Raw genomic sequence first — 25217 nt, 5'->3', positions numbered from 1 at the left:
TGGGGGCTTACAGCCCAGTGGACTCAACATTGACTTCACCAGCTTCAAAATCCCTCCATCCCCAGCCCTATCCCATGTCCAGTCCTCCCCCTCCCCCTCCCCCTCACTTCCCTGACCTAACCCAACCTGACCATCTTCCTACTCACCTATCTGCTTGACCCTTCCCACAGACCAATCACAACAACCCCCTACCCACATCCACCTATCAACATCTCTCCTACCCTTCCCCAGCCCCACGCTCCTACCTCTATTTATTTCTGGGATCCCCTCCCCTGCCCCAGTCCTGAGAAGGGTTTCAGCTCGAAACGTTGACTTCCCTGCTCCTCCGATGCTGTCTGACCTGCTGTGTTTTTCCAGCCGCACACCTATAGACCCAATTGAGCAAGATCCCTTTGTAATCTTAGATAACCTTCTTCACTGTCCACTATACCAGTAATTTTGGTGTCATCTGCAAACATACTAACCATGGCTGCTATATTCTCATCCAAATCGGTTATATAAATGAACAGCAAAAGTGGACCCACCACCGATCCCTGTGGAACACCTGGTCACCTGGTGACAGGCCTACTATCAAGCCCATTTTGTATCCAGTTGGCAAGCTTTCCCTGAATCCCATGTGATCTAACTTTACTAACCAGTCTACCATGTGGAACCTTGACAAAGGCTTTACTAAAGTCCAAGTAAACTACATATACTGCTCTTTCCTCATCTGTCTTATTGGTCATGTCCTCAAAAATACTAAATCAAGTTTGTGAGACATTATTTCCCACGCACAAAGCCAGGTTGACTATCCCTAATCAGTCCTTGTCTTTCCAAATGTGTGTAAATCTTATCTCTCAGAATCTCCTCCAACAACTCATCCACCACTGATGTCAGACTCACCAGTCTGTAGTTCCTGGGCTTCTCCTTACAGCTTTTCTTAAATACAGGCACAACATTAGCCACCCTCCAGTCCTCCGGCACCACACCTAACCAGTGCTGGAGCCTAAACGTTTTACAAGTTCCATAAGTAACTTGGATGAAGGGATTTGCTGATGACCTATAGATAGGAAAGTAAGTTATAAAGAAGACTTAAGGAGGCTAATTGGGGATGTGAATAGATTAATTGAGCAGGCAAAGATCTGGTAAATGGCTTATAAAGTGGGAAAATGTGAAATTATCTACTTTGGTAAGAAGATTACAAACAGAAGCATATTATCTAAATGGTGTGAGATTGCAGAGCTCTTAGATGCATTGGGATATGGGTCTCCTAATGCACGAATTGCAAAAGGTTAGTAACAAGGTACAGCAAGTCGTTAGGAAAGCTAATCCAATGCCATTGTCAATTGCGAGGGGAATTGAGCACATACATAGAGAGGTCATGCTTCAGTTAAAGAAGGCATTAGTGTGTGAAACGAGATAGCTGAATTTAGGTGGTAGACTGCTGATCCATTGTCAGCTGTGCAAATGTGAACCCCACTCCCATCGCTGCTCCCATAAAGCTTAAAAGACATTAGAGCTCTTGTGGTGCAGTGCTAATGGCCCTATGCCTGGACCAGGAGGCCCGGGAGTTCAAGTTGTACCTGCTCCAGAGATGTGTAATAATGTCTCTGAACAGGTTGATTAGAAAAGAAAAAAATGTATACAGGGCATTAGTGAGGCCACATCTGGATTGCTGTGTACAGGATTACATCACTAATTTTCCTTTTTACATATTCATAGAAGCTTATACAATCTACTTTATGTTCTTTGCAGGTTTACACACTACTCTGTTTCCCCCTCTTAATCTAACTCTTGATCCTCATTTGTTGAATTCATAGACCATAGAATCCTTATAGTATGGAATTCTAAACTGCTCCGGGTCCTTAGGCTTGCAGTTTCTTTTTCCAGCAACTTTATATAACTCTTAAAATGATACTTGGAATGATTAGTTTGTCTTAGGAGGATAAAATGAACAGGCTAGGCTTGCTTCCACTGGTATTTAGAAGAATAAAAGATGATTTGATTGAAGTGGACAAGATCCTGAACCATCTTAACAAGTGAACATGGAAAATGTGTTTCTTCTTTGTGTATTACTCTGAACTAGGGGCACGGTTTTAAAATTAGGAGTTGCCGTTTTTAGGACAGAGATGAGAATTTTTTTTCTCTGAGGGTTTTGACACTTTGGAACTCACTGCCTCAGAAGACCATGAAAGCAGGGTCATTGAATATTTTTAAAGCAGAGTTAGGTAGATATGTAGTTGAATCAAAAATTAGCAGGGTAGATGGAAATGTGGAATTCAAAACATGAACAGATCAGCCATGATCATATTGAATGGCACAGCAGGCTTGAAGGGCTGAATAGCCTACTTCTAATATTTTGTATTCACATATATATGTCTCCTTATTTAAGAACAGATATAAATACATTGGGAGCAGTTATGATGCTGCTTGGCCTGCTGTGTTCATCCAGCCCTGCACCTTGTTGTCTCGGGAGCGGTTGAAAGTAGGTTTACTTGAATATTACCTGAAATGGGCAGATTGTCTTATGAGAAATGTTTGGACAGGACAGAGTTGTATCCACTGGAGTTCAGAAGCGTAAAAAACAACTTTCTCTCGTGGAGAATGTAGATGTAGGGGTTACCGTTTAAAAAGAAGAGATTACCCATTTAAGACACAGATGAGGAAAACAATTCTCACAATCTCACTCTTTTTCCGAAGAAGAAGAGGTCCTTGAATGTTTTTAAGGGAGATGTAGATCAATTCTTGATAAGGAATTGGGGAGGGGGAGTAGTGAAAGGTTGTTGGAGATGGATGGGAATGTGGAGTAATTGGATCAGCTATGATCTCATTCAGTGTTGGAGTAGGCTTGAGAAGCTGATCAGCCTACTCCTGCTCCTAATAATATGTTCATAATTCAGTTTCAGTGAATGCTTGTAATGTCCTAGCTAGGTCTGTGTACCTAGCACTGATCCCTCAGTTTACATCGCTAGCATTGACTCAGATATATGCTTTGTTTCAGTCAATTATGGAGATTTATTTTGTCACTTATCTTTGCCTCTTTGGACACAACTCCCTCCACAGCAGCAGATAGATGGTAGTCTGAGTCACAAACAGAACCAGAAATTGCTGGGCAAACTCAGCAGGGCTGGCAGCATCTGTGGAAAGAAAGCAGAGTTAATGTTTCAGGTCTAGTGACCCTTCACAGAACACCTCCTTCAGTTGTCTGGGTCTCCTGGCATTTGTTGCAATGGGCCAGAATCAAAGCTTCACAAAACTATCAGCCACAAAGGAATTCATGATCCTTTTGACCCTCAAGGAGATGCTGATGTTGGGATGAACCTGCTTCATCATGTTCAAGACTATAAAGTATTTATAATGCAAACATGCCATTCTGACCTATAGGTTAGTGTCAATGCTGACATATTACACAAGGATTCTCCCATCATACTCATCTGTAGTTTTATTTGCTCTTGAGATGAGGGCATTACAGGCTGGGTGAGCATTTATTACACATCCTTAATTGCCCTGTAGGTGGTGGTGGTAAGCTGCCACCTGAAACCACAGCAGTCTATGTGGTGTCAGTACAACCCAGAGTGCTGTTGGGGAAGGAGTTTCATGATTTTGAACTAGCAACACTTAAGGAACAGTGATATATTTCCGAGTCAGGATCGTGAGAGGCTTGAAGGGGAACTTGCAAGTGGTGTTCCCATGTATCTGGTGCCTTTATCCTCGAGGTATAGGGGTCACGTGTTTGGATGGTCCTGCCAAAGGAGCCTTGGCGACGTGCTACAGTACATCTTGTATATTAATGCACTGCTGCAATTGTGTGTCAGTGGTGAAGTGAGTGAATGTTGAAGGTGGTAGAAAGGATTTGCCGATCAAACAGACTGCTTGGTCCAGTATGGTGCTGAGCCTTTTGAGTGTTGTTGAAGCTGCACATGCCCAGGCAAGTGGAGAATATTCCATTACACTCCTAAGTCACTTGCCACTTAATTCCCAGCCACTGATCTGGTTTAATAACCACAGTATTTACACTATTGGTTCAGTTCAGTTTCTGGTCAATGATAACTCCAAGATATTAATCATGGGGGATTCAGTGATGGTAGTGCCATTGAATATCACGGGATGATGGAAAGATTCTGTCTTGTATGACACAAATATTACTTGCTGCTTAAGAGCCCAAGAAGCCTGAATATTGTCCAGGTTTTGTTTCATGAGGGCACACTGCTTCAGTGTCTAAGGAGCTCCTTTAACAGCACGCTGGTTTCCTTTCACCACTCATCTTTCACTTGAGATTCCACTTAAATGCATCTCCACTGTTCCCTTTGCTACTGAGTTCCTCATTCTAAACTACTGTCTGGGAAAAGTTTTTTTCCTGATTTTCCTGTTATGTATACTAAAAGCTTGTTGTTTAAGATATTTCTGCTCCTCTATGACTCTTTGCCAAATCCGCATTGTTCTATTTTCTCTTGCCCACAGAAATGCTAAGATGATGCCAACGCAGGTCACAGATTCCCTGAAGTCTGTTTTCCAGTCGAAAGGTGGCCTCTCAGAACCCGAGTCTGAGCAGCTTCTTGTGGAACTGGAACGATGTGGTCGATTCCAGACGGAGACCTGGTCCTGACCATCCCAGGGTGTATTGGGTACAGACAGCTGTGTGTCACCCAGACCAGGCTTGGAATCCAAGCTGTACATTCTGTCCTTCTGAAATGAAGCAACAGCGAGTGTAGTCCCATTGCATAGAACCTAACTCTGGGTTAGGTTCCCAAATTGATCGCGCACCCCCTCAAGGAACTGAAAAGGAAGTGATTGTGTTGTGTTGTCATTTATCATTCACAAAATTGTCAGCAAATCACTGGTTACTCAGTCAACTGTGAGGATATTGAAGGTTCCAAATAAAATGGAGAAATATACCACTGGGCTGAAGATTGAATACTGATACTTTTTGTATGTGATATTGACGCTGATTATGATGGTAAACTCAAAGGCCACATCTTCAAGAAGCTCCTCCATATTTCTGCTGCTGGAATCCCAGGCATTCAGGGAAAGCTTCCAAATGAACTGTGGCTTAGCTGTCATGTTTTTTTCCCTGACACAGCTCCCACATTAGAGGCTGGAGTTGTGGAGCAATGAAAAGCTGGATCTGATGACAGCCTTGTGTTCATTCCTGGAAGTGCACGCTTCTTGTCCTCTCCCATTTCAGGCTACCACTCCACCCTCAACCAGAGTCAAACATTACCCACTCTCTCCAAACAGATACAACAGTAACATGCTGTTCCAGAGCCAGCAAGCTGCTCCACCCCAGCTGGACTCGCTCCTGTGTCAAATCTCTGTACTGGAGAAGGGAAAAAACTGAGCACGTGGCAGATATCACCGTCCCAAGGCAACTGGGTCAAAGATAGCCAGGACACTGAGCTGATGATGAAGTTAATGGCTGCTCTTGAGATCACAAGACCACGATAACTGAATACTGGAGCAATACATTGCAATGGAAAGCAAGAATGAGCTAACCAGTAATGATACACCAGAGATGAATAGACAGATGAAGGGACAATTTAACCTAAAGAAAAGGAAACACAGTGGGTACACAGACACTAAAGACATCGATAACAAAAGGGAATATGAAAAGATTGGGAAGAAAGTCCAAAAAAAAGCCAAAACTACAAAATTAAATTAATAAGGAATATAAAAAGAAAAACTAAGATATTCCAAAAGATGCCCGAATAATAAGTAATAATAATAATAAGTAAAATCATTCTTCCTGCCATTTTGATATCATTATTTATCATGGATGTTAGAGTCATAGAGTGATACAGCACAAATACAGACCCTTCAGTCCAACTAGTCCACACTAACCATGTTCCCAAACCAAACTAGTCCCACTTGCCTGCGTTTGGTCCATATCGCTCCAAACCTTTCCTATTCATGTACCTGCCCAAATGTTTGTTTAAATATTGTAACTGTACCTGCATATGCCATTTCCTCTGGCAGTTCACACACGAACCACCCTCTGTGTAAAAAAAGAATTGTCCCTCACCTTAAAAAGTGCCCCCTAGTTTTGAACTCCCCCACTGTAAAGAAAAGACCCTTGCTATTCACCTTATCTATGCCCCTCATGATTTTAGAAACTTCAGTAAGGTCACCCTTCAACCTTCTACGCTCCAGCAAGAAAAGTCCCAGCCTGTCCTTATAATACAAACCCTTAATAATGACTAATCAGTAATCTTTGGCGTTTATAAGGGAACTGAGTTGACAGGACATGACATGAGAATAAAAGATCAAAAATATAACCAGAAGGGAAATAATCAACAAACAATGGAACCTGAGAGCACAGAATGTGAGTATTGCTGTAAAAAAAAGGAGACATGCTATCAAATGCTTCAGGAGAGATCTAAGAATACCAAATCTCAAAGGGAACAATATATTGCATGAGAAGAGGGTGCTTGCAAATTGATTGGTAGCTGGACTCTGCTTGGTTGAGGTGTTGCCATGGAGAATGCAAAGTTATTAAATTGGGAAAGTTGTTGATCCCAAGGTTTAATTTAAATTGAAAACAGGCAAATTGACTCTGGTTGAGGCGTGGCTAGGGAAATGACAAAGGGCACAGTTGCCTCTCAGGCCTTTGTTTAATTGAATGAACTTGTTCTTTCTGTTTGCAGAGGAGAGGATGGTATGTGTGAATAAATATAGCTTCTAGCACATGTAAGTGAGTCATTCTGTGAACCAAACTGATGATCTTAAATTGGTTCTTAGTGTAATTCTGGGTACATTTGGGATTGCTGGAGAAGTGATGTTCAGACATGGAATCACACCTAATGAAGGACCCTAAGTTCTTAGATTTGGAAGCATGGACTGATTGAGTACAATCTGTTGCAAACAGGTTGTTGTGTTGGGTGTGAGCCACTAGTCGCTGGGGCTAATGGCCTACTTACCTGACATCACACTGGCACTGAATTGCATATACCATATTACTCATTGTGATTCCACGAGTTGACTCTCAGCCTTCCTTGATGCAAAACCATGGATTTTTGTAAATCATTATAAGCTGTGAACAAATCAAATAAATTCTTTTTCATACATTTACTGCTTTGCTGTGTTTTAATTCAGCATTTGAATCCAGCGTTTTTGACCCTGACTACATTTGTAGGCAAGTTAGGTTACAGGAAGCTCTGCTTAGCCCACATTTGGAGACAGTTCCATGGGATTCAACCTGAATTATTGTTCTCAAGATCATGCAGGATCTCAACAAAGTAGATTGGAAGAAGCTGTGTGCATTGGTGGAAACGTTGAGAGTTATAACATACTAATTTAAGGTGATTGACAGAAGAACCAGAGACAATAGGGGGAAGAACATTTTTATGCAGTGAGTAGTTTGGATCTCGAATGCACTGCCAGAGACTGAGAGAGACAGGTTCAATTGAGGCTTTCAAAAAAAAATTGAATATCTGAAGATAAAGATTTGTAAGGCTGTGCAGAAATGCTGGGGAAGTGGGACCAACTCAGTTGCTGTCATGGAGATCTGATGAGAATACACTGGCTAAATGGCTTTATGTTTGGAAAGTATTCTATTAATAAAAGTAGAAGCAGTCCCAGAGAACCAGCAGATAGTTAATGTGTTTCCTCTATATATAAAAAGTGATAGAAAAGTTGAACCTATAGCCTGGTTAATTAGTGTTAGGAAAAGCAATATCTGAGTTGACTTTCCTATCAGTTGGGATTCCTTTCTCCTGTATAACTGGTAATTGTTGGAAATTTTGTATTCTTGCATTTGTTCTGATAAGTTCAAGATAACGAGCTTTGACAAAATTTTTATCAGCAAAAACAAGGAGAGGTTATGTTGCATTTATATAAAACACAGTTTGGCTTCATGATATATTATGTGCAGTTCTTGGTGATATACTTTAGGGTGGATGTGAAGGCAATACACAGATACAGAACAAGATTTATGGGAATGGTTTGGAGATGAGGAACTTCAGTTATGTAGAAAGATTGAAGCAGCTGGGACTTCCTTCCTGAGAGGGAGAAGAGAATGTTAAGAGGTCATCCAACAATGCCAATACTGAATTGCTTTTCAATTCACCATGGTGCTCAAAATTGAGTTCTGGACAGAGTGCATGGAGAGAAACCATCCCATTAGTGGAAGAATTGTGAACCGGGGGGGACACACATTTAAAATAATTGACAAAAGAAGGAAATGCGACATGAGAAACTTTTCATGCTGCCATTGGTTTGAATCTTGAATGCACTGCCTGAGTGTGTGACAGAATCTGATCCAATTTAAGCTTTTGATTAGGAATTGCTTGTTTTAATGATCATAGAGTCATAGAGATGTACAGCACGGAAACAGACCCTTCACTCCAACTCATCCGTGCTGACTAGATATCCTAAAGTCCAATTTGGCCCATATCCCTCTGAACCCTTCCTATTTATACACCCATCCAGATGCCTTTTAAATGTTGTAATTGTACCAGCCTCCTCTACTTCCTCTGGCAGCTCATTCCATACACGCACCACCCTCTGCGTGAAAAAGTTGCCTCTTAGGTCCCTTTTAAATCTTTCCCCTCACCTTAAATCTGTGGCTTCTCGCTTTGGACTCCCCCCACCCTAGGGAAAAGATCTTGTCTATTTATCCTATCCATGCCTTTGAGATTTTATAAACGTCTATAAGCCTCCAACACTCCAGAGAAAATAGCTCCAGCCTATTCAGCCTCTACCTATTTCCCAAACCCTCCAACCCTGGAAAAATCCTTGTAAGTCTTTTCTGAACCCTATAGCAGGGAGACCAGAATTGCATAAAGTGTCACAAAAGTGGCCTAATCAATGTCCTTAACATGACCTACCAACTCCTACACTCAATGCGCTGACCAATAAAGGCAAGCATACCAAATGCCTTTTCACTATCTTATCTACCTGCGACTCCACTTTCAAGCAACTACGAACCTGCATTCCAATGTCTTTTTGTGCAGCAACAGTCCCCAGGACCTTACCAATAAGTGTATAAGTCTTGCCCTCATTTGCCTTTCCAAAATGCAGCACCTCACATTACGTATGGATTTGGAGACAAAATTGGGACTAATGATTGGGATCTCATGTAGGTTAGCATTGTACATTGTGTATGACAGCAGAAAGGCTGCAGAACAATAGAATAGTTGAATCAGGAGCAACAATATATGGTTAAGGGTTTCACTTCCAAATCTAAGAACATAGAGTCCAATATTAAATGTGATTCCATGAATGGACATCTCTTACCTTACAATTCCAAGTGTGCTCAGAATTACACGAACAACCAATTTAAGATTATCAGTTAAGTTCGCAGTGTGACTCTTGCTAGAATCATAGAGGCTGCATTTATTCACACACGCACTGTTCTGCAGGTGGCAGATATTGGTGTTGTTACTGAGACGTCAATTGGTGGTTATTGTGATGAGTTAAGATTTATACCAATATATAATATCGCATCTGGAAGTTTTATGAGAGACATGTCTGTCTCTCCTAACCAGAAGTCATCACTCTGAAATCAACTTATGGGTCAGATATAATTGCTCCAGTGTCTGCCATTACCTCGTTTAGATGGCACTTCCAGCTTATGTACCTGGATGGAGCTCCATCAACCTCAGGGCACAGATTGTACTCAATCAGTCTATGATTCATTGCTCGTTCTTATGCATTTTTGGAGACTAGGAGCTAAATTCTATCCAAGGCTGTCCATGCCCTACTATCAGCTGAGAGAACCCCATTCATCACATAATCCAAGGAGACTATCCCTAGGTCCTGGGAGGGTCTGCTGTCAGGGTTGCCAAATGTCATTAAACCTGGAGGTTTCATCACTTGACTTTGCTCCATGCTCGAGCCAATGGTCAGCCAGTACATCTATCCTTGCAATACAGTGCCCTCCTCTGTCAATTACCCATCCAGTTGCCTTTTAAATGTTGTATTGTACCAGCCTCCACCACTTCCTATGGCAGCTTGTTCCATTCACACACCACCCTCTGCATGAAAATGTTGCCCCTTAGGTCCCTTTAAAATCTTTCCCCTCTCACCTTAAACCTATGTCTTCTCGCTTTGGACTCCCCCACCCCTTGGAAAAGATCTTGTCTATTTACCCTATCTATGCCCCTCAAGATTTATAAATGTCTATAAGCATCCAATGCTCCAGAGAAAATAGCCCCAGCCTATTTGTGACTCATTGTGCAATTGGACGAGACTTCACCAACAGCCAACCTTTTTCTCCCCTTTTTCAATATTTTTATATCTGGATTTTTTGTTTCTCAAGGGTCCCTCCTAAGATTTTTGGGAGGGCTATCTTTTGAATTTGGGGAACTTTTTTTTTTACTGACAATGCCATCAAGTAATAAAGTTACCTTCTGTATTTGTGTTGAAATGTTGGGTATTTAGATGAGGCATAAATAGAAAAAATGATCAATGTGCTCAATAATTATCACATTTCCATTAAATGTAAAGCCACAATACAAGGAAAACAAAGCATTAATTTTCTCAACACCACTGTATTTAAAATTGCACAAGATAGTAGGCAGTGAACAGCATAAGTTTTTATTTCAAAATAAACAATACATGATTCTATGCACAAAAATCCATCACCCTAAACATACCTTCCAGATTGGTGAGGTCACAGCAAATGCATTTCTATCATATATTCACAAAGTTGATATGTATTTAACCAGGCAGTTGCTACCATTTTCACTATCTAAGACCTCAATCTCAGATTTAAAATTAATAATTGACACTGTGTCTATTACCTTGGCAGTTACTACATTTTCCTCATATAGTATCTCCTAAACATTTGTTGTCTTAAGCTAGAGATTCAACATTCACTTGCAAGTATTTCATTACCTCAGTGATTTCAAGTTTCCTAACTGCTAAAAACTGAAAGAACTGCGGATGAGAAAGGGTCACCGGACCTGAATGTTAACTCTGATTTCTCTTCATATATGCTGCCAGGCCTGCTGAGCTTTTCTAGCAACTTCTGTTTTTGTTTCCTATCTGCTAGTTATCTGCATGTTCCTTTGTTGCTGGTTTGAAACTATTCTCTTTACTTTGCAGCCTATCTCCCTTCCACCCGTCCAGTGTAGTTTCCCCTACTTTCCCACCTATTTGCAGCCCTCCTTTTTTTCCACTTCCAAAGCAAACCCCCTCTCTCACCCCTTACGGTCTCTCTCTCTTTCTCTCATGTACCCTTACCCCCTCCTTCCCTCTCCCCTACCCCTTTGTAGCTACCTTTTCTTCCTCTCCCCTACCCCCTTGAAGCTACCTTTTCTTCCTCTCCCCCACCCTCTTGTAGCTATCTTTTCTTCCTCTGTCCCTTACAGCCTTTTTCCCACCTATTCATCTGACAGCAGCTTCTCTGCCTCTGTGTGTTCTCTCTGTCTTCCTCCACTCCCTTGCAGACTTGTATCCCAATGTTTCTGAAGGACTTAAGTTTTGAAGGATGATGGGAAAATGTATTTATTTCAAGTATTGTGGAAATAGTTCGGATTCTTTAAAAGAAGTTATTGAAAGATCACTACATTCTGGATAATATTCTTAACAGGGCTTTCTAGAAATCACATGACTGGTGATAACTGCTTGCTTTGCTGTAGACCCTGCTGAAGGTGTTTGAACAGTGGAGGAACAAAACGTCTTGAGGAAGGGATGCCTAGCTGATCTCTCCTATTTCTGAAAGAAGTCCACTTGTTGAGTTCAAGATGACACCTATTTGTTTTTATTTTTAAAAAGTAATTGAACATCTCAATGCCTCACTATCAACACCCAGAGAGTTATAATTAAACAGAAACTGGATTGAACTAACCATATAAATACTGTGACTGCAAGAGCAGGTAGGAATGCTGTAGCGAGTAACTTACCTGCCGAAGCCATTCACCATCTACCAGGCACAAGTCAGGATTGTGATGGAATACTCCCCACTTGCGTGGATGAGTGCAGTTCCAACAATACTCTTGACACCATCCAGGACAAAGTAGCCCTCTTGATTGGCACCACATCCACAAAGATTCACTCCCTCTAGCCCAGTAGCAACAGTGTGTACCATCTACAGGACACATTGCAGAAATTCACCAAAGCTCCTTAGACAGTGCCTCTACCAGCCAGAAGGACGGGGCAGAGACAGGAAAACATCACCGTCTGAAAGTTCTTCTCCGATCCACTCATATCCTGACTTGGAAATATATCACCATTCCTTCAGTGTCATAGAAATATAGAAACACAGAGCGCGAGATGGCCATTTGGTCTTTCGAACTTGCTTCACCATTCCATATCATAGCTGATTCTCTACTCAACATTATATTCCTACTTTCTCTCCATACTCTTTGATGCCTGAATATACCTTTACTTGGCCTCCACAGCCTTCTGTGGTAGTGAATTCCACAGGTTCAATACTCTCTGATTGAAGAAATGTTTCCTCTTCTCAGTCCTAAATGGCCTAACCTATATTCTGAGATAGTGACCTTGGTTTGAGCCTCCCCAATCAGGGGAAACAACTTCTCTGTATCTAGTTTGTCTAGCCCTATCATGATTTTATGTTTCAATCAGATCCCCTCTCACTCTTCTAAACTCTAGTGAACAGGCCCAGTCAAATCAAACTGCCCTCATAGGTCAGTTCTACCATTCCCATTATTGGCCAAGTAAACTTTTGCTGCACTCAATCTATAGCAAGTATATCCTTTCTTAGATAGAAAGACCAAAACTACACACCGTAGTCCAAGTGTGGTCTCACTAAAACCCTGTCTAACTGCAGTAATAAATCCATACTTCTGAACTCAAATCCTCTTGCAATGAAAACCAATACACCATTTGCTTTCCTAATTGTTTGCTGCGCTTGCCTATCTACTTTCACTGACTGGAGTACAAGGACACCTAGATTCCTTTGTTCACCCACACTTCCCAATAGACAACCATTTAAATAATAATCTGCATTTCTGTTTTTCACACCAAAGTGTATAACTTCACATTTATCTGGATTATGTTGCATCTGCAGTTTCTGCCCACACAACTTGTCTAGGTCACCTTGAAGATTCCTTGCATTCCTCTTCGCTACTTGCAATCTTACCTAGTGTCATCAGCGAACTTGGAAGTATTTACACTTGGTTCCCTCATATATGTGCATAGAGTCATACAGCATAGAAACAGTCCTTCCAGCCCACCACATCCATGCTGACTAACAAACACCAAATTATACTAGTCCCATTTACCTGCCCCTATTAATAATTGGGGCCCAAGCATTGATCTCTTTGGTATACCATGACTATCACTATACCTTCCATCTGGAAAAAGACCCATTTATTCCCATTCTCTGTTTCCGGTCTGTCAACAAACTCTCCACTGGGTCAAAATCCTGGAATACCCTCTCAACAGCATTATGGGTATATTTAGTAGCAGCAGTTCAAGAAAGCAGCTCACTGTTACTTTCTCAATTGCAATTAGGAATGGGCTAAAAAGGCTGGCTCAGCCAACAAAGGCCATGTTCTGTGAATGAATAAATAAAAAAATCAGGTTTCTCCTGACCAAGCAACGTCTGCCAAGACTCCAGGGGCAACCACGTGTGATGAATGACTTGACCACATGTGCCAAAACATCAGAAATGACAGGCCTCAGAATGTTCTACATTATCACTTTTGATTTCAAGAATAGCCAGAAAGTTTTTTTCTATATTGAACCTTTTCATATTACACACTGCGAATGCTAGCCAAATATTGCATCTTCATTGAATACATTTTGATTTGATAATAAACCAATTAAATGTCTTTATTAAAGAAACATTAATGACATGTCTTCATAAAATCTAATAAATAAGATATTTAACTGGCCAACTTGGTAACTGGGAAATACATTTTTATTTTATGTTGCGACCCATGGACGAGAGCTAAAGTCCGTTCCTTCATCCGCAGTTGTAATACGGCTCCCTGTCTCCAATCATTCTTCACAGTTTCCCTGCTAACCCCACTCCCTTTGTGGCATCCACACCTCTCTCACCACCAACATTCCTCGTTCCAGCAGGCAGATATCTGCCTCAGCAAATGAGTGACCCCATCCTGGCCTTGGGAAAACGGTATAGCTCCCAGAACTCCTCAACCTCTTACCATCCACATTACTCATCTACGCACTCTGAATACCCCTACTACTGCTCCGGTCATCCTCCCCAGCCCTGCTCATTGCTCCTCCAATCACAGGCCACTATCTTCCGGTGTTTGATGCTGATAGACTTACTATTGAGCCTATCAGTAACAAACACAGGAGAAACCCAGCCTGGGATTGGAGGAGCAGCTCACGCCTGTTTTCTCTGATTGGTCAGAGAGGACTAACGAAGCAAGGGAGTACACATTGATGGAACCCTAGTAAGTACAAGGGATCAGAGGGACCTTGGTGTTCATGTCCACAGATCATTGAAGGAAGGGTACAGAAAGTGGTTAAAAGGGCATATAGCGTACTTTATTAGTCAGGACATTGAATACAAGAGCAAGTATGTTATGATGGATATGTATTATACCATTAGTTAGACCACAGCTGGAGTATTGTCTGCAGTTCTGGTTACCACAGTATAGGAAGAATGTGTTTGCACTAGAGAGGGTGCAGAGGAGATTTATAAGGATATTGCCCCGCTGGAGTAATTCAGCTATGGAGAGAATCTAGTTAGACTAGGAACAAAAACAGAAATTGCTGGAAAAGCTCAGTAGGTCTGACAGTATCTGTGGAGAGAAATCAGAGTTAACATTTTGGGCTCAATGACCGTTCTTCAGAACTAGTTAGACTGGTGTTGTTTCCCTTGGAGAAGACTGACGGGGGAGCCTGATTGTGGAAGACAAAATTCTGAGAGGTATCGATAGGGGGAAAGATAGGGATTTTTTTCACAGATGCTGCCAGACCTGCTGAGCTTTTCCGGCAACTTCTGTTTTTATTCCTGATTTGCAGCATCAGCAGTTCTTTCTGTTCTTGGTAGGGAGAAACTTCTCCCCTTTGTAGAGGGATCAATAACCAAGGATCAGAGTTTTAAGGTAGTGAGCAGTAGGTTTAGAGAGGACTTTTTTTCACCCAGAGGATGGTGGACACGGTCTAAAAGAATGATAGAGGCAAGAACCACAAGACGTTTATTTAGATTTATTTATTAACATTTATTTACATAACGCATACAGTGCCCCGCAATTGCGCTCCGCCCCCGGCCACACTGCTTACCTGATTGGTTGGACCCTGACCCGCGATTTGTACGGAGCCAATCAGCGACGCTTCAGGCCCATTCACAAAAAACGGCGGGGCCTGCCTGACATTCCTTCCGGGTTGTGGCAGACAGAAGCAGTGAAGGTGAGAGAGTGACCTGAATGTTAAGAGAATTAATTATAATTGTTAACGAATGATCTTAGCGATACCGTCACTCAACGACAGTACATGCACTGCTGTAACTAACTGCAGGAGCCAATAGAGACCTGTATTTACGGCCTGTCACTAGCTGAAGTCACCAATAGAGAAAGGATTGCAATATAGAGTTGCCGGAAAATTGAAACAGAAGCAGGGAGAGTTTCGTAGAGACTTCGCAGGTCTGGCAGCTTTTGTTGCGTGAGAAATAGTTAACATTTCAGGGTAGAGTTGATGAAAGGTATTTTAAACATTTTCTCTTCAATAGGTAAATACTGGCGAATGTAGGGAGGTAACCTAATTGGTTGGATTCTAACCAATAATGGCTGCAGAGACGGGAACTACAGGTCCCAATAGGGAGCTGGGCAGAGAGACACTGCTGTAACCAATAAGGACCTGAAAAAAGAGATTATAACTATAGGAACCAATAGGGATCAGGAAACTGAGACTGTAACTACCTACAGGAAATAATAGGGACAAAAACAGAAGGTGCTGGAAAAGCTCAGCAGGTAATTGTGTTGCCTTCTGAGGAAGGGTCACTGACCCCGAAAGTTAACCGATTTCTCTTCACAGATGCTGCCAGACCTGCTGTGATTTTTTTGGATAAACCTCTCTACAAGGAACAGGTGTTCCAGCATGGTCTCAGTACCTGGAGCATGACGCAGTCTCACAGTCTCTGTCCCCAGTCCCCAGCTCAATACAGCAGTATTTGCTTCGAAGAAGTCAAACTGGCCTTGAAACATTAACACTATGTTCTCAGCAGAGATGGTACTAGACTTGCAGAATTTCTCCAACAATTCTTGTTTTTCTTCAGATTTCCAGCACAGTATTTTCTAGTAATTTCTATTTTTGTTTCTGATTTCCAGCATCTGCAGTTCTTTTGATTTTGTTTACAAAATAATGGGGAGCTCGGTATAGAGCTAATAGCTAGTGACTGTAAACAGTATGGAACTGGGCAGAGACTGTAACTCCAGTAACTAGTAGGGACTTGGGTGAAGAGTTGTAACTTCAGTAACAAATAGCGGCTGGGTACAGAGACTATAGCCACAGGAACCAACAGGGAATAGGAAACACAAATTTTATCTACCTACAGCAATCATTAGGGAGCTAGAAAAGAGACTGTAACTACCTGCACCAACCAATTGGGAGTTGTGTCTATGGCCTGAAACTACCTACGGGAACCAATAGGGAATAAGGAACACAGACTGTAACTACTTAGAATACCCAATAGGAACTGGGTAGACAGACTGTAATTACCTACAGGTAGCATTAGAGAGCTGGGTTGTCACTGTAACTACCTGCACCAGCCAATTGGGAGCAGGACAGACAGAACTACAGAAACCCGTATGGAGCTGAGTACAGAGACTGTAACTACGTGGAGGAACCAATAGGGAGCTGGATACAGAGACTGTAACTACCCACAGGACCCAATAGGGAAATAATAGCAAAATACTGTGCTGAAAATCTGAAGAAAAACAGAAATTGCTGGAGAAACTCTGCAGGTCTAGTACCATCTCTGCTGAGAACATAGTGTTAATGTTTCAAGGCCAGTTTGACTTCTTCGGAGCAAATACTGCTGTATTGAGCTGGGGACTGGGGACAGAGACTGTGAGACTGCGTCATGCTCCAGGTACTGAGACCATGCTGGAACACTTGTTCCTTGCAGAGAGGTTTATCCAAAACAATCACCTTGGACCACAAGTCCATCAGACAGTGCTCAGCAATAGTATGGTCCCTAAGTTGCATGTGTGTACCAGCTCCAACATACCGTGCATGGTAATCAGCGTGCCAACATGGGTCTCTGCATTGACTCCCAGTAAAAAAAAAAAAGTGGGAACACTAGTCAGCATGTAATGTTGCTGAGGCTGTACAGCCTCAGCAGAACATTGATCCCCAAACAGACGTCAAAGACATTTGGCTGAATGGCTCATCTTCAGAATTTACAAAGATGTGCAAAGACATTGCTTATTGAAAAATATACTTTTCATATTAACTCTTTATGTACATACACAGGTACTAAAGCAGTTCTGTACAATCTTTGAATATCAAGAAAAAACAACATTGGAATTTGTCTTTCCCTGCAGTTACGAAAACCAAAGGCTTTTCCTCCTCATGAAGGATACTATTTACATTGATTTTGAGGCAAAGAGAGGTCTGAAAAACTGACAAACTCTGTTGTACTTTGGCAGAAAGACCTTAGACATTGATCATGTCCCACAGTGTCTTGGTGGCAGCTGCCCTAGCTTTAGCGCATCCCTCAGCACATAGTCCTGGACCTCGGAATGTGCCATTCTGCAACATTCAGTCGAGGTCAGCTCCTCACTCTAGAAGACCAACAAATTTTGGGCAGACCAAAGAGCATCTTTCACCAAGTTGATGGCCTTCCAGGCACAGTTGATGTTTGTCTCAGTTGTGTCATGGAGCTGTTAAGGACAAACCTCAACAACAACACACTGCATTTCTTTCCAGACTTCCTTTGCAAAGGCACATTCCAGCAGGAGTAGGGATAGCAAGAACTGCTGATGCAGGAGTCAGAGATAACACAGTGTGGAGCTGGAGGAATTTCTGAAGAAGGGTCCTGACCTGAAACGTCAGCTTTCTTGCTCCTCTGATGCTGCCTGGCCTGCTGTGTTCCACCAGCTCCATACTGTTACATTCCAGCAGGAGATGTGTGGCAGTCTGTACCCCCTCACACAGCCATTTTGAGGACAGTATGTGGTGGCACACAGACTCTGGGCGTACATTAAGGATCTCATATGCAGTGCCCTTCTCACCACCAACCAAGGAAGGTCACGGTGCTTGTTGGAAGGTTCTGGCAATGAGGCATTCTGCCAAATGATTTTGACAGTCCGCTCAGAGAACAACCAAATGGGATCCACCCTCTCCTTGTCCCAGAGGGTCTTGAGGACACTACATGCTGACCACTTCCCGATGGACTTGTGATCAAAGGTGTTTTTCTTTGCAAATTTCTCCAAGAAGGACGGATGATACAGAATGGTTCAACTACTTGGAATGTTCTGCAGCAATGAGGGTGTCCCATCCTTCGTAATACTGGGGACAGGTAGAACCTCAATACATTTTGACACTTGGTGTTTGCGTACTGAGAGCCTACACACAGCTTGATGCAGCCAAGCACAAAGGTGGCCATCAGGATGAGGATGGTGTTGGGTACATTCTTCCCCCCCCTTATCCAGAGCTTTGTCATGATGTCCCTGCGGACACAGTCCATCTTTGACCTCCAGATGAAGTGGAAGATGGCTCAGGTGACTGCAACAGAGCAGGTTCAGGGAATGGGCCAGACAACACACAAACAAGGCAGGAGAGAGTGGGCAGCCCTGCCTGACTCCAGATCTGATTGTGAAACTTTCTGATTCCCACCCACTGAGACAAAACATATCTGCTCCTTGGAACCTGCAGCAATCCAGGAGGATCCTCTTCATGAAGATGGTCTGATCAGGCATGCCTTCCTCAGCCTTCTTCATGGTCATCCTGTTCCAGACAACCTGGCCTGGGACTCAGGTGATCGCAGTGGTCATAGCTCTGGTTGGCTGTACACTGATTTGGTGTTAGACTGAAGCCAGCATAAAGGTTAACCGATGATCCTCTGATGACCACTGACAATCCAGCGATGGTCTCAAAATCCTCCGATGATCCGCAACTTGGAACTTACACTTGGTCTGAGTCAAAAGGCTGAGAATAAGTATCACAATGTGCACATCTTGAGAAAGGCTCTTCCTGTCAGATCCTTCCTGCATGCTTGGAGTCTCTCTCTCCCCACACTTTGCTCTTGAGGTAATTGTGGTGGAGAAGATGTGTCTTTGAAAAGAGGATCTGGAGTGAGATGCAGTATTTTGATTGCAGTTTCTCCAAAGCAGCTTCCTGAAGCAGGACTTTGTTCTTAACAGGCTGCTCTTAGGGACACACAGAGACAAACGTCAACTACTGATGGAGGGCAAACAACGCAGTGAAAGATTCTCTGTGGTCTGTCTAAAACTTGCTGATCATCCACTTCAAGGAGTTGACCTTAACGAAGTTTTGCAGACTGACACATTCCAAGGTCCAGTACCATGTGCACTAAGTCTGGAGGCAGCCACTCAAGAGGTCCAATGGTGAAAGGTCACTACCTGGCACTTTACAGCCATAGTACATTGACGGGCTGGAAACTTTCCCTAATCCCAACCCTCAGGCGGTGTGCATTACAAAGAATGTATGTTGTAAATCAAGAGTATTGAAAATCTATCGAGACTCCTCGGTGGAATATCTTGTACAGAGGAATATATTATAGTTGTTTCACTTTCTGTAATTTCTAATTTGAATTGTTTTGTCCTCAGGCTGAATATGTGACATGGAACGTACTTTATATAGATTGTTACAATTACATGTTGAGGGGGAGAAGTTGATTTTCCCTGTAAATTCTGTAGTATTTAAGTCACATATTACAAATTTTGTGAATAAGGTATATTTTTGAAAACAGAATAGCAGGAAGCTGGTACAGTGACTGTAACCTTACTCAGGAGCCTGCTAACTGCTGGGTATGGTGACCAATTCATTTTACCAAACTTGCAGGTTTGAAGACAGTTGTCAGAGAGCTCCTGGGTTCTGTGCTTGGTTATGATCCCAGAGAGTGCTCTGATCATATGCTGAATGGTGCAGCCTTATAAACTGAATCTAAGAAAGGTCTAGGCCCGAAACATCAGCTTTCCTGCTCCTCTGATGCTGCTTGGCCTGCTGTGTTCATCCAGCTGTACACCTTGTTATCTCTGTCAAGAAAACTGCTCTTTATAAATAATACACTAAGCAGTTCTTTAAAATAATTCAGATCTGGCAGCATATATGGAGGAAAAGAAACAGAGTTAACATTTTGAGTCCAAAGACTCTACATCAGAACATTCTCATGAAGGGTGACTGGATTCAAACCATTAATTTAATTGTTTCTCTCTCCAGAGATGCTACCTCCTGCGTTCCTCCTGCGTTTCTCCAGCACTTTCTGTTTTTGTTTCAGATTTCCAGCACCTGCAGTTCATTGTTTTAACTTTAAAATAATTGCCTGGGCTGTAACAGTGATATTGTCATAGCTGCACCTAAACGACTTCTTGATGTCAGATTTGTCTGATGCTGACAAAATTGAATTCATTGCTCATCCTGTGTGTGCATTTCTTTCTGACTGAGTAGCTTGCTGGATGGATGAAATGGCATTAAGAACCAACTAGTATGGTTAGGCCAGAGTGAGTGAAAAGTAGCAGGTGCCCTTCTCTCCACTGTGCTTTTTAACAAAACAAATTTGAAAGTCTGCACAGTAATTTTTCAGGCCTTAGTTTCTAGAATCACAGAATCCCTATGGTGTGGAAAGAAACTGTTTGGCTCATCAAGTCTGCACCATCCCTCTGAAGAGCATTCCACCCAGACGTCTACCCTATCCCCTAAACCCCACATTTACCACGGCTAATCCACCTAGTCTGCACATTCCTAAACAGTACAAGGCAATTTAGCAATGGCCAATCCACCTAACCTGCATACCTTTGGACTGTGGGAGGAAATCCATGCAGGCACAGGGGGAATGTGCAAACTCCACATGGATAGTTGCCCAAGGGTGGAATCAAACTGGGTCCGTGGTGCTGTGAGGCAGCAGCGCTGAGTGACTGTGTCGCTGTTCTGGATTGGTCAAAATCCTCAATCTTTTTGGAACCTCTGGATTTCCAGGGGGTTGTGGTGATTGGAAGCAGAGTTAATGGCATCTTTCAGGACCTTTATCTGACAGTACTGGCTCAATACAAACTCCTCTGGGACGTGGGTGTCTAACTTCGTGGGAATGATGGCTGTGCTGTTGGAGAGGTCTGTGCATGTCCATGACAACGTGACAAAGTGAGAAACTACATTCTGAGCTGGTCTGTAAAAACGAGGCCCCCTCAGCCCTGAGCGATGAGCAGTGAATTGGACCTTGTCAGCATTAGTTAGATATGAGCAAGGATTGTGTTTTTAAGTTGCAATACTGATCCTGTTTAGTTGCAGTCGAGCTGGAAATGTCTGGCAGAGGAGAAATAGTGGGAGTGACACATAATGCAGGGTGGGGTGAAGTGACAGTGTTCCTGATTAGTGGACTGCTTTCTGCTGAGGAATTTAAAGACCTCCCTCTGGTGGATTTGAGAGTCTCAGATCTGAACACTGCTCCTTGTAGTGTGGCTCTGGGCTCTGCCTGTCTGTTGTTTGCCATTTTCTCATCGCAGTTTCCTTATTTCTAGATTCCTGAGTTCCCTGCTGAGCACGAGGACGATGCAGACTGAATCCCTCTTACACAGCGGCTACTCGCACCCTCTGCTCCGTGCCTGGCAGACCTGCACTGCCACCTTCAATGCAAACAACCTCATCTACCCCATCTTTGTAACGTAAGTGTGGGTGAAAGGAACTGTGATCCTGAAATTTGTCTGATTTTAAAACAAAAGTGAGTTGATGGAATATTCACAGGGAACCAAATCTGCTGCTCCATCATAAATGGCCGCACCAAGATTGGTCCAAGATTGAGCTCCATTTAAACCAAGGCCCAGGATGTGTGATAACTCTGTGACATTGTCCAAACCAATCTTTACTGCCTTTCTGTTTCAGTGATGATGCCAATGCGGACGAACCTATCGCCAGCCTCCCAGGACAGGCCAGGTAGGACTGACTCTCCTACAGGGTGAGCGAGTGAGGGAGGGAGTGAGTCGGAAGGAGAGGGGAGAAAATGGCAAGGGGAAGTAGTGAAATGAGGACAGTAACAGTGTGGTCCTGATAAGAATCCTCAATAATAAGAGAAAATTTAGGGGCGGCACGGTGGCTCAGTGGTTAGCATTGCTGTCTCACAGCACCAGGGACCTGGGTTTGATTCCAGCCTCGGGCAACTGTCTGTATGGAGTTTGGACGTTCTCCTCATATCTGCTTGGATTTCCTCCTGGTGCTCCGGTTTCTTCCCACAATCCAAAGCTGCAGAAGATTGGCCATCCTAAATTGCCTATAGTGTCCAGGGATGTGCAAGCTAGGTGGGTTAGCCATGGGGAATGCAGGGTACGGGGACAGGGTTTGAGGGTTGTTCTGGGTGGATGCTCTTTGGAGGGTCATTGTGAACTCAACGGGTTGAATGGCCTGTTTCCACACTGTAGGGATTCTATGATTCTATAATTCTATAACAGGCTGTAGTTTCGTAAGAGTTTTGGAGATTAAAGATGTTTCCCTGAAAAATGATAAAAAAAGACAAACTAGTTTTTGAGCAACTGTGTCTTAGGGATTTTCCTGAAATTTCCACCAGGAGTCAAAGCACATCTCCTGATTAGATTCCAGTTTAAATCATGGAAATGATTTATATTCCTTTTGTACAGTTTATAATTGGGAGACAATTTTGGGATTTTGGGCTTCCGCTGTCCCAGGGCAGGTTTTCACTGAACTAGTCCTGTCAGGGTCTGGGATCCTGAGAGATGGCTGTTAACTGTTGCTTTCGTCTACAGCAATCTCCAGATTCCATGCAAAATATATTGGAAGACATTGTGTGTGTCCACACTGAATAAATCTCACTAACCCTCCTCTCACTCTTGCTCTCACTTAAACCCTCTCTCTGCCCTGAGACCCTTTCTCTGATATGTCTCTGATATCCCCCTTTCTGAAAACCCCCCTCACACATGTCACACCCCACCCCTGTTGTGACACCCAATCTCGCTGACCTTCTCACCCCTGCCCCATCTCTTTCAGCATCCCTTCTTCTTACCAGACCTTCCCTTACCACAGTCTTACCCCTTTTTTTCTATCTCTCTTACTTTGCCTCTCTTTCTGTGCCTCTCTCTTTGTGTCTCCCTCCTCCTTCCCTCTTGTGTCACCTTCTCTGTTCTCTCTCTCTTTCTCTCTGCCACTTTGTCTCTTTTTTTATCTCTCTCTCCCCCTCTGTCTCCCTCCTCCTTGTGTCAACCTCTCTGTTCTCTCTCTTTCTGTCTGCCTCAGATTTTCACCATATACTTCCTAGCACACAAGATGTGGTTTAACCTGAGGCTCTAGAGTTGAAGCAAAGCCTTTTATGTTCCACTTCTCGAGATATAACACTCCATTAGCTGTTTAAGTTATGTTTTTTGAAGTATGTACAACTTGATTATTTTACAGGAGTCAGTGAGCAATGGGTTTTGTGTTTTTGCTGTGGAAGTGGTTCACTGCTTGTTCATGTAATGTATGCAGGACTGCCCAGTGAACTTGTGAAGATAACAGCAAAGCCTATCAGGAGTGGGACACATGGTGTAGGAACAGTCTCGCAATCAATCAAACAATGAATTGTGTGAGGCTGTCCCAGTGGGTGACTGTCTGTGTAGGAGCTGATATACCTTCACACTGTGGTCCCTGTGCTGTTGTGTTTGTGGCTAACTGCAGATGGATGTGGGCAGTGAGATAGCAGAGCTCCCTTCCTGTCAGTCTCAGTAACGTTGGAGCAGGACAGCCCTATCCTGATCTCCAGATCCTGATTTTCTGAGTGACATGCTCCTGATATGACACTGCATCTCCTGAAAGGGATACGATCACCCCAAACCAGATAGTAAACTGCTGCGCAGCCAAAACTGCAGGTCATGAGCAGCCTCTGCTGTTGTGTTCACTGTGAGCTGCTGGGTCTCCAGTAATTTGATTAAATTGGATCTAATGGCAAACTGTTTCCAGATAGTTCACTGATCTGGATCTATATTGAAATTTTCAAAAAGGTAAACTTACTCTGCAAATGTGATTTAAATATTTTTACTGTTGCAAACAAAGCTACACAATAACTTTAGTTTTACGCAGACCTGGGTTAATTCCCCCAGCCCCCTTAGCCTGGGACCTGTGTCTTCACCAGCTCAGAGGTGCCCCCAGCCTACTCTCCATTTAGAACCCCATGTTGCAATCCTGGAAGAAGCTGCCATTGTGCCAACTCCCACCTCCATCCAACTTCTCCTAATCTAGAAGACTCCACTGCTCCCCCGCCACAAACATCCCCATTAAATTCACCTGGAGTCAAATCAGATTGAGCAAAACTGGTCGTAAGGGTGCTCCGTGAATTGCTTCAAGAACAGCTTGTCTCTCCTTGGGTTGAGGGGTGAGTGTACATGGTAATCTCATAGCCCATTGCTGATAGCTTGTGCTGGGAGAGCAGGAATAGGGCTGGATATGGACTTGATGGCATATTGTTGGGGCAAAGTGAAAGAAGTCTTACTTGGCAGTGCCTGATGCTGACCACGGCTCAGTGACATGAGGTTTCCTTTCCCAGAAAGACCATTCCTCCCTTTGATAGATATAAATCTCTGAGGGAGCTGTTTAATTCCAAGATTCCATAGACTCTTTCTGGCTTTGTGAGTGGAGGACCTTTGATTCTCGTTCACTTGTGATCTGATTGGTATCAGTGAATGCTGTAGATTCAAGCTGATGACATAGAGTAATACAGCATGGAAACAGGCTCTTTGGCCCAAACTGGTCCACGCTGACCATGCTGCCCACTCAGCTAGTTCCAATTGCCCACATTTGGTCCATATCTCCAAACCCTTCTCATCCATGTACCTATCCAAATGTTTTTTAAATGTTGCTATTGTACCTGCCTCAAACACTTTCTCTGGCAGCCCATTCCATATACACACCCACTCTCTGTGTGAAGAAGTTGCCCCTCAGGTCCTTCTTAAATCTTTCCCCTCTCACCTTAAACCTATACCCTCTAGTTTTCAATTCCCCATCCCTGGGCAAAAAGACTGGATGCATTCATGTCCCTGTGCCCTTCATAGTATTATACACCTCAGTAAGGTCACCCCTCATTCTCCTACATACCAAGGAATAAAATCCTATCCTGGCCAACCTCTCCCTATAACTCAGGCCTATTAGTCCTGGCAACATCCTTGTAAATCTTCTTTGCACACTTTCCAGTTTAACTA

The 25217-nt window shown here is 43.1% G+C and overlaps 2 protein-coding genes and 1 long non-coding RNA gene across 7 annotated transcripts in view; 2 read left to right on the top strand and 1 right to left on the bottom strand.

Moving 5' to 3' along the window:
- The window catches only part of ndor1 (NADPH dependent diflavin oxidoreductase 1), a 42128-nt gene extending 35088 nt beyond the window's left edge, over positions 1 to 7040 (top strand). Inside the window, exon 15 of the mRNA XM_020520523.2 lies at positions 4441 to 7040. Coding sequence (XP_020376112.1) covers positions 4441 to 4585 — 145 coding nt within the window. The 3' untranslated portion in view covers positions 4586 to 7040. The remainder of the gene's footprint in view (positions 1 to 4440) is intronic.
- Positions 2123 to 25217, bottom strand: part of LOC125486333 — a 46044-nt gene continuing 22949 nt past the window's right edge. Inside the window, exons 3-4 of one of the 2 annotated variants that reach the window (XR_007265017.1) lie at positions 15145 to 15283; positions 2123 to 3116 (exon numbers count right to left, since the gene is read on the bottom strand). This is a non-coding gene — a long non-coding RNA (uncharacterized LOC125486333). Of the gene's footprint in view, positions 3117 to 15054; positions 15284 to 25217 lie in introns of those variants that run through there. The other variant, XR_007265018.1, reaches the window with a different exon arrangement.
- Positions 14209 to 25217, top strand: part of alad (aminolevulinate dehydratase) — a 29908-nt gene continuing 18899 nt past the window's right edge. For 2 of the 4 annotated variants that reach the window (XM_048613323.1, XM_048613321.1), the window contains exons 1-3: positions 15166 to 15270; positions 21561 to 21704; positions 21922 to 21972. In XM_048613323.1, coding sequence (XP_048469280.1) covers positions 21592 to 21704; positions 21922 to 21972 — 164 coding nt within the window. In that variant the 5' untranslated portion in view covers positions 15166 to 15270; positions 21561 to 21591. Of the gene's footprint in view, positions 14310 to 15165; positions 15271 to 21560; positions 21705 to 21921; positions 21973 to 25217 lie in introns of those variants that run through there. The other 2 variants (XM_048613324.1, XM_048613322.1) reach the window with 2 other exon arrangements.

The sequence above is a fragment of the Rhincodon typus genome, chromosome 28 (genome assembly GCF_021869965.1).
Source record: "Rhincodon typus isolate 14 chromosome 28, sRhiTyp1.1, whole genome shotgun sequence".
NCBI lineage: Eukaryota > Metazoa > Chordata > Chondrichthyes > Orectolobiformes > Rhincodontidae > Rhincodon > Rhincodon typus.
The sequence above is the reverse complement of the archived record's forward strand: the minus strand, read 5'-3'. Positions and strand labels throughout refer to the sequence as shown.